This window comes from Labeo rohita, chromosome 5 (assembly GCF_022985175.1).
Source record: "Labeo rohita strain BAU-BD-2019 chromosome 5, IGBB_LRoh.1.0, whole genome shotgun sequence".
NCBI lineage: Eukaryota > Metazoa > Chordata > Actinopteri > Cypriniformes > Cyprinidae > Labeo > Labeo rohita.
This window is the reverse complement of record NC_066873.1, coordinates 12,612,133-12,631,859: the sequence shown is the minus strand read 5'-3', so window position 1 is coordinate 12,631,859 and position 19,727 is coordinate 12,612,133. Positions and strand designations below refer to the sequence as shown.

Here is a 19,727-nt window from a genome sequence, read left to right as displayed (position 1 = left end):
TTATCATTTCTCGTTGGTGTGTGTGGAAGCGCATCGCTTGCGCGCGTCTGGGCGTGTCCGAGAGCTGTGATGTACAGGCTTTTTTTTCCGTCTGTTTTCTGCGAGCTGCTTGAAAAGCCATGTGTTGCGTTCGCGGTGCGTCAGATTACTTCCCTGCCGCTTCTGCAGCATGTTCCACAAGACACGAACGCAAGCGAGTTCAAAGCGGAACGTCAAACAATAAAGACAACTCTGGAATGAGGGTAAGTAACTCCACCTCATCCTAACATATCAAGATTATTGCGACTTTCTGTAATAAGTTTCTACTCGTCAGTGGGAACTTCTAAGTATCTGTGACGAAGCGTCTTTATTCGTTCTGGATAATTTTCTTCAGAGTGTGCATACAAATAACATTGTTGTTTTTAACTCAACAGATGGCCGTGTTAACAAACCACAAACTTTGGAGATCCGTGGATTATTCCAAATCGGTTCCTTTACCACTGAACAAGCAGCACCGAGTGACAGGCAGACTCATGACATCCTAACTCCTGTCCGAAGGTGTTTTTCTCAGTGAAGTGTGCAGCAATGCCTTCGCTGTATATCGCTATTGAGCTGCTGATCGCCGTGCTGTCAATCGCCGGTAATGTGCTGGTGTGCTGGGCTGTGGCCATCAATTCCACCCTCAAGAACGCCACCAATTACTTTCTGGTGTCACTAGCCGTGGCAGATATTCTGGTTGGCTGTCTCGCCATCCCGTTTGCCATTACTATAAGCATTGGTCTGTACTCAGACTTTTATGGATGCCTTTTCCTGGCGTGTTTTGTTCTGGTACTGACTCAAAGTTCAATATTTAGTCTTCTGGCCGTTGCCATCGACAGATATCTGGCTGTAAAAATTCCCCTGAGGTGAGTTTTTTTCTGGTTTTTTATCATTTCCTGTTCATGATTTGTTACTACCTGATATTTATGAGTCTGGTCTTAAATTGCAGCGGTACAAAAAGCATTGCCCATATATATATATATACAGTTTCACAGCTGACATTTACCCTTGCGCGCACAACATTCCGCGCGTGACATCATGAACCTGTTCTTCGTTGTCTTCTGCATTTTCAGCCCTGAATAAATGATCAAGTAGTACACTTTCTCATGCAACAAATACAACAAAATGACCAGCATCTTTTCTGAAAGGCTGCTGTATTGATTAAGCACTTTTGAGATAGAGCTGCAGCCGAGTTTCTGCGATCAATATGATGCTCGTATCTTGCAATTCGTTCAAAGTTCATCTAGTTTATCAAAGCTGAAACACTTAAAGACGTATTCAGGACAGCACGAAGAAGCTAAATTCGGCTTTCTGAAATGGATATCGGCCTAATTTTATTAATCCGTGTTAATATGTGAATCTCAGGAGGGCAATTAAAATGTCTAATAAAGGGATAAGTGGCAATTTCATTTAAAGGACATTTAAATGAATATATACTATATACACGCCACCAGTCAAAATATTTTTAATGTTTTTTAAAGAAGTCTCTTCTAAACACTAAGCTGTGTAGAATTTTTTAGGTTTCTTTGATGAATAGAAAGTTCAGAAGAACAGCATTTATCTGAAATAGAAATCATTTGTAATCTATTTAGCATCACTTTCGATCATTTTAAAGCATCCTTGATTTGACTCCAAGCTTTTGAATGGTAGTGCATAATGCTACAAAAGCTTTTTATTTCACATAAATGCTGATCTTTGGATCTTTCTAATCCTGACAAAATGTATTCAACTGTTTTAAATATTGATAATAGTAATAATAAAAATGTTTTTTTTTTTAAAAGCAAATCAGCATATTAGAATGATTTCTAAAGGATTATGTGACACTGAAGACTGGAGTAATGATGCTGAAAATGTAGCTTTGATCACAGGAATAAATTACATTTGAAAATATATTCAAATAGAAAGCAGTCATTTTAAATAGTAAAAAATATTTCACAATATTATTGCTTTTGCTGTATTTTGGATCATATAAATGCAGGCTTGGTGAGCAGAAGAGACTTCTTTAAAAACATTAGAAATCTTACGGTTCAAAACTTTTGACTGGTAGTGTACACACATATAAATAACTTCAAATAACAATACTTTCTCTTTGCATGGCACAGAATTATTTTAAAACTTACGTATAATAAATGACAAAGCAGCATTGATCTGAAGAATATGAATGGCCTAATCTCATAAAATTTTACTGTTAAACTACTGAACATTTAAATGTTGTCAAACCAAAAGTTCATGTTTTAGAGAACAACATATTTCTTTAAAGTGAATGGAAATCACTGGAAAGAATAACAAAAGGCATAACAAAAGGAATAACATATTGACTGACTGATACACAAACAAGAGTGCACGTGTAATTTCATGCATTTGCTTTGTGCTTCATGCCATAATTACTGAAGCACACTTATAAGGCTGAATATTTAGGGCTCGGGTTTCACTTCCTAAGCCAGCATTGTGTTCAGTCCTGTGGGAATGCAGTTTCTCTCAATTCACAGCATTTTTAATGATAGTGTTGAATACGGAAATGCCTACAGCAGGTGACTTTAATCATAAAGCAGTTGAGCGCGCTCCAAATCATCTCAAATCCTGGGTGGTCACGTTACTCTCACTGTTTCGTGGCCAAGATGAACGTATGTTTCTAGTTACGCTGCAGTTACTGGAAATGCAGGGCTTTGGCACGACGGCTGTCAGCAGATGATCCAAAAGGAACTAAGTTTCCTAACTGTGCTGCCAGACAGTATTCCCCGCTCAGTGTTCATTCACTAGACTGGACTACCTCATCTCTCTCTCACGCACACTTTCTCCGCTCATCTGTCTCTCTACATATTGCTTCCTGTGTAGAAATGCGAAAGCTGGCTGTGTTTAGCTACATGTCCACTGACTGAAGGATCTAAACAGGGTTCAAGTTTCCTAAAACAGTAGGCCGCTATTACATAAATGTAAGCGTGGGCTGGAATCAGAAGGTCTTTCCAGTGTTGAGCAGCAAAAGAGGCCCAGAGCATCTTTTTCCTCTGAGTCACTGATTGTACTGTTAAATAATAATAAGAGGTGGTTAATAGCAGTACTTTCCCTTTTAGTGGTGCGATGTGTGTACAGTGTGTTTTAATGCACTGTGCAACCAGATGCTTCGGTAATTGTTTTTTTCCTTTAAAGGAATAGTTAAAAGGATAGTTCATTCACACTCGCTCATGTCATTCCAAACGGGTACGATTTTCCTTCTTCTATGGCACACAAAGGAAATATTTTGAGAAATGTCTTTTGTCCAAACAATGGAAGTCAATTTTCGCCAATACTGTTTGGTCACCAACATTCTTCAAAATATCTTCTAAGATTCTCCTGCAGAAAAAAAAAGCCATACGGGTTTGGAATTACACGAAGTTTTGTAAATGCTGACAGAATTTTCACATCTGGATGTTCTATCCATTTAATGTTTTTTATTGAGCATTCAATGACCCTCTTTGATTTGTCATTAATAAGTGAGAACAAAGTGGATTGATGAACTACTGATGCAGTACAGGCCCACGTATTGATTTTTTTAAAAAGTGGAAAAAAATCCATTAGTGATTTTTCTTTTCACACTGTGAATTTAGGACAATGTCATTAACTACTAATCAAATCTCAACAGCATTCCAAAGGAAGTTAAAATGCTGTAATTAATGACATTCTTTCTTCTGTGTAACACAAAAGAAGATAATTTAGATCATTTCAACTGTTATAGAATGTTTTTGCATTATATAATGAAAGTCAGTGGGGAGTTGTAGAATCATTTCCATTATATTTATTTCCATTCATTTTAGTGCTTCAACTTAGACTTATTTCACTTCAGCTCTACTTCAGTTAACAAAGATATAATTCGTTTTTTTGCTTAATAACAATAATAACCCATGCCTTAGAAGAAAGTCACGCATTTAAAACAATTTTATCAGTCTAAAGGATTAGTTCACTTCCAGAATAAAAATTTCCTGATAATTTACCCACCCCAATGTCATCCAAGATGTGCATATCTTCCTTTCTTCAGTCGAAAAGAAATTAAGGTTTTTTTTCTCCATATAGTGGACTTGTTCCAACTATATGGGGATCAGTGGTCCAAATTGCAGTTTCAACGCAGCTTCAAATGACTCTACACAATCCCAGGCGAGGAATAAGGGTCTTATCTAGCCAAAAAAAATAGACAAGCAGCACAACAGAAACTCTGTAAACAACAGAAACTTTTGCCTACATCTTGTGAACAATCTTCCAGGCTGAACAAATATGCATAAAATACATGCTACCGTAAATATATCAAACCTTAATTTTTGATTGGTAATATGCATTGCTAAGAACTTCATTTGGACAACTTAAAAGGCGATTTTCTCAATATTTAGATTTTTTTTGCACCCTCAGATTCCAGATTTTGAAATAGTTGTATCTAGTTGTATTTTAATATGCCAAATATTGTCCCACCCTAACACACCAAACATGAGCTTTCATGTGATGTATAAATCTCAGTTTAAAAAACCTGACCCTAATGACTTGTTTTTTGGTCCAGGCCACATTGCCACTGTCTCTCCTTAAACTCTGCAGTGTATACATGGCCGTTGGTTCTTTATAGAAGCATTAAAAATAAAATGTATAAAATAAAATTATATGTAAGAACGCGAGGCTACAGAAAGCAAGCAATGAGCGTTCCCTAAGACAGCGTTTCCCAACGTCAGTCCTTGTGCACTGTGAAGTGCCCTGCGAAGTGGACATCACCGGATATTCTGCCATGCTTCCAGTTCGAAACGAGTGTATTTATATACAGAGGTATATGATGTCACATTTCACAGTTCTCTAGTAAGTTTTGTCTGTGTGTGAAGACGCTGCAGGCAGCGGCGTAGTGCAAATCCATGAAGGAACGCTCCGAAGTGAAGTAAACTTCAACGGATTTCCAAACAGCAATGAACACTGTGTAGGAATCATGTCAATCGGAACACAGTTCATGCACGTAGCTCTCTTCTAACGAGCTGGTTATCTGAATCAGGTGTGTTGATGCAAACTGGGGGACTGGAGTTGGGAAACACTGCCCTAAGAGCTCATTCACTTCAGCTGCAGCACGATGTAATGTTCAACGCTCCAAATCGAATGTGGCTTCTCCTTTATTACTGAATTTCATTAGGCCCAGTTATAATTTATGCACGTTTGTTCACGCGAAAGTGAGCAAAACACGACAGTTAAAGTGATTATGATTATGGGTAAATAACATAAAAGACATCTAGCCCTAATATAAACAAATTATATTTGTTTTTAAGGTAAATCACACATTTATTATTCAGTCTAGTGCTTTTAAATATGACAACATAAGCACAACTTGTCTAGATTTATGGAGTAAAAAGGCATTTTGGTGTATGTATACGTTTACCAATAAATCTCAGCATGCTTTAATTTTGTGTCACTTGTATCAGTAAGGTTAAATTAAGTCTTTCTTTGGCCTGCGCTATGAAAGTGATCTGTTAACTCTGCTAAAATTACTAAAACTGAAACGAAACTACAAAATTATTAATGAAACTTATAAAAACAAGACTAAATTTTACTGCAGATTTGAAATCGATATTAAAATAAAACTAATTTGAAAGTGCAAAACTAAAATAACCTCGGTACTGACCCAGTGTTCACAAAGCGAACGTGCAAAGAAAGTCAAACGCCCCTTTTTTTTTTTTAAACTGTACTGAAACTGCAATTTGGACCTTTAACCTGTTGGCTCCCATTGAAGCCCACTATATGGAGAAAAATCCTGGAATGTTTCCCTTAAAAACCTTAATTTATTTTCGATTGAAGAAATGCTTCAATGCTTCAATGGTTTGAATATTATATAAAAGTATATATAATATTTTTTTTTTTTTTTTTAAACTGTACTGAAACTGCAATTTGGACCTTTAACCTGTTGGCTCCCATTGAAGTCCACTATATGGAGAAAAATCCTGGAATGTTTCCCTTAAAAACCTTAATTTATTTTCGATTGAAGAAAGACATAGACATCTCGGATGACATGGAGGTCATTAAATCAGGAATTTTTTATTCTGGAAATAAACTAATCCTTAAATACATGTACACTGTCATAGTATCTAATAAGCTGTATTTTTCTCTCTCATTCCAACACTCTGAAATGATTTTTGTTTTTGTAGTGAACTATGATTTAATAATGCACCTGTTCAAGTGTGTTAAGAGCAAAGCAGTTGAAACCTTCTCCCTTTAGAGCCATTGTGTCAACTGTTTGCTACTTAAACTGGAACCGTTGGCAGAGCTCTGTGGTCTGAAGCGGAAGAGAGGCAGCTGAAGAACGGAAGGGTTGGAGGAGGGATTTGTGTGTGGAATAGAATAAAGGGGTGAAAGAGAGAGAGAGAGGGAGATGGGGATGCCAGCGGGTTGTTGTCATGCCACAACTAATCCACTCTTCCCTCCATTCATGTGCCCTGAGAGTAGAGGAGAGCTGGCGCTGAGAGAGAGAGAAACGTGTTAAAGCTGAAAGAAGTGTCCAACAAAAGGAGACTGTGCTCTTGGAGCTAAATGCAATGACATCATGTGTCCTTGCATCTGGAGAGAGAGAGAAAAAAGATTTTAGAGAGTAGCCCTACTGATTAAATGATGTGCTATAAAAAAGCCAAGGATGGAAAAATAATCTGCACAATTAGAAGTTAAAGCAATGGCCTTGCAGTAAGTGCAAATGCTCTACACGTCGAGCCATGATGCTGATGCTGTCAATTTCTGAGCACTTTTCTGAAAATAACAAATAAATCAAAATAGATTTTTTTCATTTTCTAGATTTTTCCTGCTATAATGCTAGGGTGTTGTTTCTATACAGCTGGTAAGGAGGTCCAGGTGGTTCAGGTTGGTTGCTTTTTGTCCCAAGTCTAAATAAATACCCCACCCCCTAGTTTCTATGATGATATTCTTGTCTTTAAATAACTCAAGTTCCTCCTTCAGAGAACATCTATGGGATTTTTTCATCTGTTTTATCTCAGTTTAAAATCAGTAGTCCAGCAAAAGCTGCTCTTTTTTTGAGTATTAAATTATAAAGAACATAAAAAATACAGCACAAATGCTGGAGGACAAGTTATGCACCAAAGCTTAATTATTTAGTTATTTCAAATCACTAAGCCTAAGTCAGTCTTATTTTAGTATTATTTATACAGCATTATAGTTTTTGTTAATATAATGAATTAGCATTTATTTTTATATTTTTATACTTTAATTTTACAAATTTTCATGTTTTTCCCAACGTTATTTATAGCTTATTTTAGTTTCAATCATTTTTTATACTTCAACCTAAATTTATTTAACATATTTGCCAAGCTAAAATGTTTCAGTTAACAACTCTTCAAAAAAGCCATAATTGATTTAAAATGCATTTATTTTATACTAACTTCAAATTCATTAACATATTTATTGACATATCACTTAATACTTACTGATATAAAATTATAATTTATTTGGAGTATTTCTATATTACACAAATCACATTTTTAATATTATGCCTAAAATGTGTTTTAATGTCACTGTTAATAAGGATTGTATGATCTCTGTATAATATCAGTCTTTAAATGCAAGATATTTAAAGTGTACCTAAAGTATACTTGCAATAGTTCCACTTTAGCACAATCAGATATACTTCAGTATATCTTTAGTTGAACCTCAGCACCACTTGTGCACAATTAAAGTGCATTAAGCATAAAATTTGTTGTTTCAATTGAGCAGACTTTAAGTATACCAGCTTAGTATACCAGAAGTACAACTGCAGCACATCAATATGTAAATGTATTTGTAGTATACTTAGCACAAAATAAACGTATTTCAAATACATTTTTTTCCACTAGGGAACACTGACCTAAGTGTACGGAACAGTAACAGAAAATGCGGTTAATTGTGGAATAACATGATGTTATCTCTCAGTGCTTTCCCAACCCCCTCTCTATCCGTCACTGGGGCAGCACCTCTGATGGCTGTGGCAGCCCAGGTCTCTCTGAGGAAGGTTGTGGTGGGTGTGATGAATAATGCACCTCTGTATTACTCACTTCAGTCCATCAGTAGAAGCAGAATCAGTGCTGTCTGAGATGGCCTGATGAAGAGCCTCCAAGTGAAAGCTTGAGCCATCAGTCACTTGAGTGTTTATGTGAAACTCTCTTCCGTTTCTCTTTTTTGCCCTCTCTGTACAAGTACAGTGACCTCGAGAAGTGGTTGAGCACATACGCGTTCATAAGAATTATCATATGATATACAAAGAAATGATACCACAAGCTTTCGTCAGAACTAATACCACTTTTTTGCAGAGTTTTGCAACTAGATGATGTTGCAGTAACTGTTAGTGGATGTATGAAGTCAGTTTCTTCTCAAGTTTACAAAGACTCAGATTAAGCTCATCACGTGAACATCACTCCGAACATGAGCTTATGTACTAATCGCATCCACAAAGTGGCTGTTTCTTTTTGTTAGTATATATATTTATTTTGAACAGTGCATCTGTTGTTTTATATGGAAGCCTTGCCTCAGAGTACACAGTGAAAATTTGTGAAATGAAGAAATACATATATATTTCCAAAAGTTTTAAAGGCATAGTTCACCCAAAAATAAAAACTCTGTCATTAATTACTCACCCTAATGTCATTCCAAACCCGTAAGACCTTTGTTTATCTTCGGAACACAAATTAAGATATTTCTGATGAAATCCGAGAGCTTTCTGACCCTACGCAACTACCATGTTCAAGGCCCAGAAAGGTAGTGAGGGCATCATTAAAATAGTCCATGTGACATCAGTGGTTCAATTTTAACTTTATAAATCTACAAGAATATAATTTCTTCTCTTCCGTGTCAGTCTTTGACGTACGTAAATTTGTTATTTTTGTTTTCTTCGCACACAAAAAGTATTTTTGTAGCTTCATAAAATTAAGGTTGAAGCACTGATGTCACATGGACTATTTTAACAATGTCCTTACTACCTTTCTGGGCCTTGAACATGGTAGTTGCATTGCTGTCTCTTTGGAATGACATGAGGGTGAGTAATTAATGACAGAATTGTAATTTTTGGGTAAACTAACCCTTTAACTTAACAAGCTATTGCTATTTAATGAAATAAATGAAGAGTTCAGATGCAAAACTAGCTAAGAGCCATCTCGGTCAAAAATGAGATAATGATACTGAGTGAATGCTCCTGACACATAAGTATATGTCCATCAAATAATTTTACTTCAAACTAGCTAAATTCCAGCCTCAGCCCAATCAGAAGTAGCAGTAATTACATAGAAACATTTTTTCCCCACCACAGAATAAATCAAAAGTTCCTTTTTTCTCACAGTCCAACTTACTTAATTGTGAGTATATATCTTGCAATTGTGAGTTTATCTCTAGGAGTTCTGAAATGTGAGATAAAAGTCAGAATTGTGATGATAAAGTTGCAGTTGCAAATTTTTATTTATTTACTTTGTTTTTTAATACCATGGCAGAAACAAGAATTGTGGCTTAATATAAAGAAATAATATTCTTCAATATTTCTTACTAATAAAAAAACTAAATTTGTAACACTGATCATGTGGCTCTTTGTACAGACTAATGCAAGTAAATGCAAAATAGAAGAATTTTTCTAGTCATCTTAGACTTCTGGACCCTAGTGTATTTGTATACATATGTATATGGATATACTCAGGGTTGCCAGGTTTTCACCACAAAACCCACCCAATTGATACTTAAAACTAGCCCAAACGTGTTTCAGGGGGTAAAATACACATTTTTTGGAAGGGTTACCCTGGTACAGTTCGCATTCCAGGGGCTAAATATAATGTTTTTGGAGTCGCTTCAACCCACGAACATAAAAAACAACCGGCAACAGCAATGTTATAGTAGCCCAATTCGACAGGAAAATCACAGACTTGGCAACACTGTATATAATGTTTAGGCTGGCAACACACTTAAAGATTTTAAGGCCGATTTGCACTCCCAAACGATCAGAAATGATTTTTTTTTGTCCAAAAATCCTCTATTGTATGGTGTTACGATTGTTTAACTGCTCCCAATGGGGCACCCCCAAACTCAAAATGTAAATATAAAAATATGTTTGATATTTACAGTACAACTCTTGATCGTGCTGCCTCTGACTTGATTCCTGCAATAGCCAATGAGAGCCAGCAAGCGTCACCTACCAGATGTTGCATGCTTTTATAGCTGAAACTTGGCAGTCACAAACATGCCACAAAAGTAGAGTACTGAGAAAGAACATCACCCACATTCTTATTTTGTTTTCAGTCTGCAACAGAACGTACGCCAGGTCTAGTCACGTTTGATCTTACGAGTCTCTGTGAGATCTCGTGTCAAATCGTTCCTACAATCAATGCATTCAGAGGATTATAAGGCTAAAAATTGTTTGAAATTGTCTTTATGTCTGTGGTCAAATTGGTTTGAAGATTTGAAAATCATCTAGTGTGTTCCAGGCCCCAGTTAAAATTTACCAAGTTAATCATCTTTGTTCTACATCCACTCTTCTGTACAGGTATAAGGAGCTTGTCACAGGGAAAAGGGCAAGAGAGATCATTGCCATTTTATGGATCTTATCCTTCATCATTGGACTCATCCCATTCGTGGGCTGGAACCGTAAAGACTTGGCCTGCTCCAGAAATGAAAGCATCTTAATACAGACTAGCAATAGCAGTGATGCCGCTCAGATGGAAATGGGCTTCTTGCAAAGCTGCTGCCTTAAGTGCTTATTCGAGACCGTGGTGGACATGAGCTACATGGTGTACTTCAACTTTTTCGGTTGCGTGCTGCCACCTCTGCTCATCATGCTGGGCATTTACGTCAAGATCTTCATGGTGGCGCGTAAACAGCTCCGTCAGATCGAGCTCAAATGCAGCGTGAGCAACGGCGAGAATCACCACCACGGCCTGCTGCAGCGGGAGATTCGTGCCGCCAAATCGCTCTCCATCATCGTGGGCCTGTTCGCTGTCTGCTGGCTGCCCGTGCACATCTTAAACTGCCTCACTCTCTTCTACAGAGAGCTGAAGAAGCCCAGCTTCATCATGCACATCGCCATCATCCTCTCACACACCAACTCAGCCGTCAATCCCATTATCTACGCCTACCGCATTCGGGAGTTCAGAGTCACTTTTAGGAAGATTCTGAACCGGCATTTCTTTTGTCGACGGGACGAGTTGTACCGCAGCTCCAACGGGAGCAGCCGGCACAGAGACCAGATTACAATGACCATCGACCCTCTACTTTAGACGTCTTTGTCAAAAAAAAATATGAGAGAAATGTTTACAGACCAAAGAACTGCAAACAGCATGAACATGTATTAAGACAATGTCCATTCGTGAAGACGGCAAGGACACTATCGAACATTGAGGATTTAACATTGAACTGTGAAAAAACACTAAAAATCTGTGGAAATATTTATAGATTGCATTTCCAAGCACTAACAGACTTTCGCAGCGGCTTTAGGTCAAGTGCAGGAAAGCTAAGAGTGGTCGGTGGGCCTCTGGAAGTGCTGAATGATGAACCACATATGAGAAGCCTACATGAAGATGCTATAGAACAATAAAACAAATGGGCAGCTTTAGTTAAATCTTTAATGATCACTTGTTTGTAGAACAGCCCAGAGGAACAATCTGAATTCATAAGGCACATCATCTGAATACGCCACCGTGGAACAGGGAACACAAAGTAACCGTTTCTAAATGCTTGAATGTGTTAGTACTTTTTGTTTTTTACAGTTGAGACGGCTGGTTTAGACTGCTCAGGAACACACACGAGGTAAAAGCAAATTTAAGTCCCCATGATAGAAAGGAAATCATAAAGCAATGTTCTGCACAGCAAATTATGAAAAATTACCCCACTTTCAGTTTTTTCATAATTTGAAGGCTCTACTAGTCCATCCACAGCTCAATTAACCCAACAAGTTCATAACTGAAACCTAAATGACTTCCACAGACACACTGGGTACACACACCATACAGTCACCCCGATACTATTTGGACAGGCTCACCTTGAAATGTATTGCATTACATAACAAAAAGTGTTATAATACTGTTTGGTAACGCTTTACAATAATGTTACAATAATATATACTAACATGAACAAACAATGAGCAATTACTGTATGTATTCATCTGTGTTAACGTTAATGAAAATACAGTCGTTCATTGATAGTTCATGTTAATTCACAATGCATTACGTAATGTTAAACAACTTTTGAGTTTATTAATGCATTAGTAAATATTGAAATTAACAAACTAAGATTAATAAATGCTGTAGAAGTATTATTCATTCTTAGTTAATGTTAACTAAAGTAGTTATCCAATGAACCTTATTGTAAAGTGTTAACTATTGTTTTATAATTTAGAACTAATAGATCTAGCGGTTTCTTAAAATAAATGCCACTTTGATGTTTTGTTATCTAATGCAGTTACATTCAGACATTTTTAAGTGTTGCTGAAATGTAGAAATAATTTTTGGGTCAGCACGTTACTTAATGACCATTACACTCGCTTTCTTTATAACATATACCCAGTGGATCCAAAATCTGAGACAACTACTAAAAATATCATTTTAATTGATCAGAAGTTGACCTGCATGTGCATCGATAGCTTGTGTCAGACCTGATGATCATGTTCTCCAGTATGACTTGAGATGATCCAAAGAACATCTTGAGCTTCACTGAAAGAGCATATGATTGTCGAAAGAGAGAGTGCATTTAGGCCATGCCCACACTGGTTGCAATCCAACGCTCTTCATTGACTTTGTATTGCGGTAAGCTGCCTCCTTGTCCTTTCTGACTTATAACAAAAAACAGATCAATGTCTAAAAGCTGTTATGTGACAAGGTGTACAGTAAACAAGCTAAAAAATTTCTCCAGCCAAAGAAAGTTAAGGGAAAGAAGCAACTAACATAGACTGATAAAATTTAGTTTCTCAGTATATCTCCTCCTCTCAGGTTTACATAGGGTGGTGAAATAATCTTTTGAAATGGTTAAAAATAATGATTGTTTTCTGTCGCGATTATGTTTCCCTCCAGTGGGCGTAATTCTTAGCATAACATGACACGTTGAGCTCTACTTTTGTCCTTAAACACTCGTTTTTTTGGGGTCGACAGCTTATAAAAACATAGTTCTGGGGTTTTTTTTTAGCTTGTCTACTGTACACCTTGTCACATAGCAGCTTTTAGACATTGTTTTGTTTTTTGTTATAAGTCAGAAATGACAAGGAGGCAGCTTCCCACAAAACAAAGTCAATGGAGAGCGTTGGACTGGTCCCCCCCCGCCGGTGGGCGTGGTTTTCTATACAAAGTCACATGATCAGTGTCACTAATTTATGAATAATGTTTGAAATTTGAAATCATTGATTAAATCATTGAAACTTTTTAAAAACTTTTTCAAAAAGTAGAAAAAACCCTTTTCAATTTGAATTGAATCCCATTTTTTCACTGTGGTCTCGGATGTTTGGAGCTCACTGTAATATCAGTAGCCTTTCACACATACTGTCTTTACTGTTAAATTACCGGTAAATTACTGTTAAGATATTATGAGTGAACAGGACCTTTTCAAAAATACCAGTAAGTTCATTCTGGCAATTTACTGGTACCGGTATGGCAAATTACCAGTAAGGTGCTCTGTGTGAATGCAGAACGAGATTACTGGTATGAGCATGTATGAGTTCAGAACGTGCTGACGTAAGACGTCTACTCTGTGCCGATAATAACGTTCTGACACAGATGACACATTTACTTGGTGCTGTGTAATTCGTTTTAAATTTGTCTTATATGACATCTCTGGGGCCAAAAGCAGCTGCATAAATGTGAATGTTTGACACAAAAATGAAAACATAAATAAAAACGCCCACTCCATGTTTACAAACACAAGACCAGGAGGCACAGCCATTTAGAGGTCATTTCCATTTAATGATGCCACAGAATTTACTGGTATTTTGAAAGTGGTGTGTAAATGGTGCTTTACCGGTAAATACACAGAGCATCATTGCCTGTGTTCTGGTAATTTTACGGCATTTACTGGTATTACTGTGTGAAAGGGATCTCCATCCTTAAATTTCCGATGTCTGTCTGTGTCACAGCCCCTAGGAATCAGTTTGTTATTGAATGTCTGACTCTGACAAACTACTCAGACTAAACCAACAGCAGCTGACCTGGAGCAAAGACTGTCTCCTCTGGAGAGAGATTTACAGTGTCACCACCAGAGCTGGACAGTTTATAATGCTCTGTAGTGTCAATACTGCCACTCTGTTCAATTAATCACCAATCACCTTTACAGTGTAACGACAGATCTGGAGAGAGCTCTGCTCTTCATTCATCAGTGCCTTAACTGGCTCATCTAGACCACACTTTGAAGAATCATGAATATGATTATAAAACAGTTAAAAGCTCAGAGCTGTGGCAGAGTGATTAAAGTGCATGCTCCTCAAACATTGAGCCTTAGAGATGTAGGTTTTGTTCTGGAGTGAAATCCCAATCTTAATCTCTCACCAATTATTTCTCAATATGTCTGTCCTGTTAAACATAGGCAAAATAAAGCTATATTTAGTGTGCCATCTGAGGAGATCCTGTTGAAGTACATTGTACAGTTTATTTATATCTTTTATGTCAGGTTATGATATAACCTGAGCAAGTGTAGGTCATGTCAGTGCCTTAAACTGTTCTTTTATTGAGTATTGGTCATAAAGAGTTAAAGCAACATAAAACATTTTTTGCACAGTTTGGCTCTGTATATAAAAAAAAAAAAAAAAAAAAAAAAAAAAAAACCCTTTATGATGTTTGAATGGTTTATTCAATGTTCAGTGTCTTTTGTGCATATCTGATTGTTTTGGCATACATTTTTTGTTAGGTTTTTATTATAAGCTGATTTTTTATAGTCATGAGTATTTGTTTTTAGACTCACTAGGTAAGTCACTAGGTATATTTACATGCACTAATTTTCATAAACCGGAATGAACGCAGTAGAAATCCTAAAAGATTCGATCTAATTTACACGTTTACATGTGCATTACTTGTATTCCACACAAAACCTCAGCACATTCACATCAATCAGCCACTCGGTTCAGAACCCAAGACAACAGTGATCATGTCACTTTTTTGTTGTTTTTTTGCCTTGATGACATAACCAAAAACAAAGCTATGGAAGCCTGTTTTTGCCACGGAATAAATTAAAAAGCTAACTGTGACTTATCTCACAACTTTTTTCCTGCAACTGTGAGTTTCCATTTTGCAACTGACTTTTTTTCACACTATTGGGAGTTAAGAAGTCAGAATTGTGAGATATAAACTTACAATTGAACTTTATAACTCACAATTACAAGTTTATAATTCTAAATCAGAAAGTCAGAATTGTGAGAAAAAAAAAAGTCAGAATTGCAAGTTTTCACAATTTCACAATTCTGACTTTTTTTCAATTGTGCATTTATATCATGCAATTCTGATAAAAAAAAAGTAAGTTTTTATTTTGCTATTCTGACTTTATTTCTTGCAATTGTGAGTTTGTTACGCAATTCTGAGAAATAGTCAGAACTGTGAGTTTTTATTTTGTGATTTTGACTTTCTCGCAATTGTTTATATCGTGCAATTCTGAAAAAAGTTAGATTTGTGAGTTTATCATCACGCAATTCTGACTTTATTTCTCGCAATTGTGAGTTTATATAACGCAATTCTGAGAAAAATAGTCAGAATTGTGAGATAAAAAGTCGCAATAACCTTTTTTAACTTTTTATTTAGTGGCAGAAATGGGCTTCCAGAAATTTTACTATTTTTTTTTTTTTTTTTAAGTGGTTTATAAGAAAGAAGACGTAAATAAACACTCATATTCATAAGATGTAAAACATCTAATTATATGCATCATGGCACTGTGCCGGACAAGGTATTTCTCAAATCTGATACCAGATTCAAGTGTTTCCATGCTCAATTTTGTTCCTTTTGGGTGGATTTTGAGTAAACCACTTCTTTCAACCCAGTGGAAATTTCATTTGGATCATTCAGATCCATTTACAAAAACACTTTTTAGTCTGACTGAGCCCTTATAAACGGATTATTTGTGTGCATGTAAATGTAGCTACTGGTTTATCGGCTATCTGAAGCATATCTTATGGTCTAACATATTACCAAAAGGTAATAAGCCCACATTTTAAAAGTCATTTTGAAATCAAGGGAATGTATTATTATTATATGTTTGTTTTGAAAGTGAATTGTAACTGTGTCCAGGTGTGATGCAACAAAGCAGCAAACAGCAAATCTAGGGCCATACGTCCACCTCCAGGACATATCTGGGAAAAAGAGAACGTATGATCATCCTAAGTAAATCTGAGTCCAACAACTGTGATGATTGGTAGACATTGTCATTTACCTGATTTCTATTTCTGTAACCCCGTCCAACGTAAAAGTTCATTGGTTCAAAATCCCGCTCCACATGCTATAGCTATATATCAAAGGGACAGTTCATGCAAAAATGACAATTTTCCAAACCTGTATGAATTTCCTTCTATGTTGGTAACCAAAAAGTTGACAGTAGCCATTGACTACAATAGCACGTCAATGGTTAACGTTAACTGTTTGGTTACCAACAGAAAAAACTCATACAGGTTTGAAACAACTTGAGAGATTTTGTTTTTAGGTGCACTATTCCTTTAACAACATCAATCATTGTGTTTGCCACATTCTTTGTTCGCTTTCAGTAGGAACAGAAAAATGACTTCTTACTGGAAACAGTTGTTTAGGACAGTGTGTGGATTTCATCAGCTCTGGTTTGGTACCCTCAAACTGACAGATGCACTGATGTGTTTGTCCCTGACAGTGACATGCCTTCCCCAACCGCAGCTGTGCCAGCGGTTTCTATTTATTGAGGGGAAGAAAGACATTCTCTAGCAGTATTTTTGTGTTTTGTAAATGTACAGATATTTGTTACTGTTCGTAAGGGCTAAACTACAGGAGTGTGCCAGACATCTTGGACATTCCAATGGAGACGAATCTGTACTGCACTGCAACTGTGTTAGCTGACGTTTTATTCCTTTACTGAAGTACTGTCTGGTGGAAGAAGCAAAACTAAAGGCCTTTTCTTAACCAGTCAAGTGTACCTGAATTTTATTCCTGCCTTTGGAGCAAACAGAAAAGAGCCTGTGCTTTTAAACGTGTATGTTTCTGACGTGTGTATTTGTCACTAATCTACATACACTGTGATGTTCTCTTGTTTGTATTGACAGAAAATAGTTTCACGACAAAAACCTTTAGCATCAAAATGGAGTCTTGTTATTTAACATGAATAAATCTCTATGTATGGTGAATTATTTTATTAATAAAAGCTGTTTATATATCTTTCGAGCCCTCTTTTATGAAAGTTGGACAGTTTTAGCGGCCGTTTACTCAGAAGGAGAGTGTGTCCATGTGTGTGTGTTGTGAGAAACTGCACATGCAGCCTTTGTTTAAATAAACACTCCTCTACCAGAGCCAAAGCCACAAAGTCCAAGAATCTAGCCTAGCTGATATACGCTTTCATTCATTTGGCTGTTACCATATTCCAGTTCCCTAAATCATAAACACTAAAAATCTCATTATTTAATACCACATTCTCAAACACTTAAACACCCTGGCAAAAAAGACCAAAACTGATCTACATTTTGAAAGTAGTAGTTCTGCTACACATGAATGCGCCAAATTATTATATGAAATGTGTGTCTGTATGCATGTATCCAGGCAGAAAATGTAAGTAAATGTCAAGCAGTACTCTAGACTTCACACAACGCAATGTAGGTTTCTATTTCCATTGCCGATCCAATCCCTCAGCTGAATATGGAAGTAATATCTTTTAGGAGGAGAGATGAGGTGCGTATAGGCACTCCTACCAAACGTACAGACTGAAATTGACACATATATCACATATATGACACACAAATACCGACAGCGCATATTCACCTTATTCTTCAACGTGCAAGCAAGCCTATGGGCGAGACGGCTGATTCATTAGCCGCTATAGGGAAATAACAAGAAGAATAACAACGTACAGTAAAAGGTAAACCTTCATAATTAAAATAATACACTAATATGGTAAGACACACCAATTTGCAATATCAGACAGCAACACAAGTTGTTTTGAAAGCCAGACTCATAAAATGTACAAATGGCCACACTGCTCTTATGGGAAAAATAAGGTGGATACTTACTAGCCAGCAACCCGGCAAAATAAAAGCTTGCTGATTTTAAGTTTAAAAGTTGTGAAACTTAATTTAAAAAAAGTTTATTTATTTATTTATTTTTTATAGTTGGGTCCCACTATGTGCAGTGTGAGCGTCAAACCAAATCTCTAGGTGCTCTCATGAGAACCAGACAGGAAAAATTAAGTGCAACCCTGTATGTAATATTTTGACTACAAGACATTTATAACAGAATTAGAATTACAATAAGTCTGACACTCCCGGGTCCAAATGTTCTATCAGATGCCACAAGAAAGCAACAAATGGTGCTGATATGCACTCCCAATGTGATATAATACTACCAAACTACTAAACTTTATCTCCATACAGAAAACCCAGATGGTCAGACATTCATTTATCTTTTATGTGAGCACAGAGACTAGTGTACACCGTAGGGTTTTTAAATGTTTAGCTTAAATGTGTAATATAAATAAACAGTGCTCAAAAACAACTGCTCAGATGGTATTCTCAAGTGAAACGAGTAGAGGCTTGGACCAGGAATCAGCTCTGCTTAAGTCACGACTTAACAAGCGGATAGAACAAAGGCAAAATATACGGTATGTAACGGATAACTTACATCCAGCTGGTTGTTATTGCAGAATAAAGCCTGACAGACTTATCAGCTGTTGTGGACTGAAGAGCTTTATTTTGCAATAACAACCAGCTGGATGTACAATATCCTGCTTATTACATGGCTACTTGCCATAAAACGAACTAGTTAGACAAGAAATATTGATTTGAGTTGAAATATTTTAACGTAAAGCTTCCGTGAAAAAAGCAGTTGTTAGCAAGTGGCAGGTTTAAACTAGCCGGCATTTCACCACTTGAATAATTATGCCAATAAAAGACACAGATTTAAGTAGGGCTGCCCCCTAAAAGTCCACTAACCGTTTTCAGTCGACGAAATACAGTATATCAGGCAGGACAAGCAAACACTCACCTATCATTCATTGACCTCAAATGGCTTTTCATCTGAAAGATGTATGTAGTAGCAACTTTACATGGCAGCTCAATCTAATGTTAACCTAGAAAAATGTGCACTATTCAAGTGTCTGTGCGGAGCGTAGAAGCTGAATAGTAGCGCGCTCATGATAGACGGAGGCGCCGGTGCGGTCACTTGCTCTTAAAATGCTTTTTACACGTACAGATAAAAGTAATACATCTTTCGAATCTGTAAAGACTATGTTTATTTGTGTGCACTCAGAATAACAACGAAACGCTGCACTTTTGTAAAATAATTAAAGCAAACAGGATGTGCTTTCTGCTGTCTCGGTCTCTGTGGACTTTGCAAAACTTTGAAACTCCATGTATACTTGCCTTACTGACATGAAAAATTTAGGCTATCTATAGAGTGAAATGTCTACTTTCAAATGAACCAATTCAAATAGAAATATTCTCAGATTATGTCATCTGTATGATTGCAGGCGCATCCACTATTGCTGAGATTATGAGTCAGTGTCGCAGACTTAATCTCTTAAAACAAAAACAAAGAAAACACTAGTTTTTTCAATAAATAATTAAAACGTTAATGCAG

The 19,727-nt window shown here is 36.6% G+C and overlaps 1 protein-coding gene across 1 annotated transcript; it reads left to right on the top strand.

Moving 5' to 3' along the window:
• Nucleotides 1-91: 91 nt before the first annotated feature.
• On the top strand, nt 92-14,103 carry adora2b (adenosine A2b receptor). The gene is made up of 3 exons (XM_051110459.1): nt 92-242; nt 414-884; nt 10,508-14,103. The coding sequence occupies exons 2-3, from the start codon at nt 565-567 to the stop codon at nt 11,235-11,237; spliced, it is 1,050 nt and encodes a 349-aa protein (XP_050966416.1). The 5' UTR covers nt 92-242; nt 414-564; the 3' UTR covers nt 11,238-14,103.
• Nucleotides 14,104-19,727: the final 5,624 nt, after the last annotated feature.

What these genes read in the sequence shown, in the direction of transcription:
- adora2b (XM_051110459.1), top strand. Translation starts at nt 565, where the DNA reads ATGCCTTCGCTGTATATCGCTATTGAGCTGCTGATCGCCGTGCTGTCA. An exon ending in GCTGTAAAAATTCCCCTGAG is followed by an intron (nt 885 to 10,507) that starts GTGAGTTTTTTT and finishes TCTTCTGTACAG; the next exon opens with GTATAAGGAGCTTGTCACAG.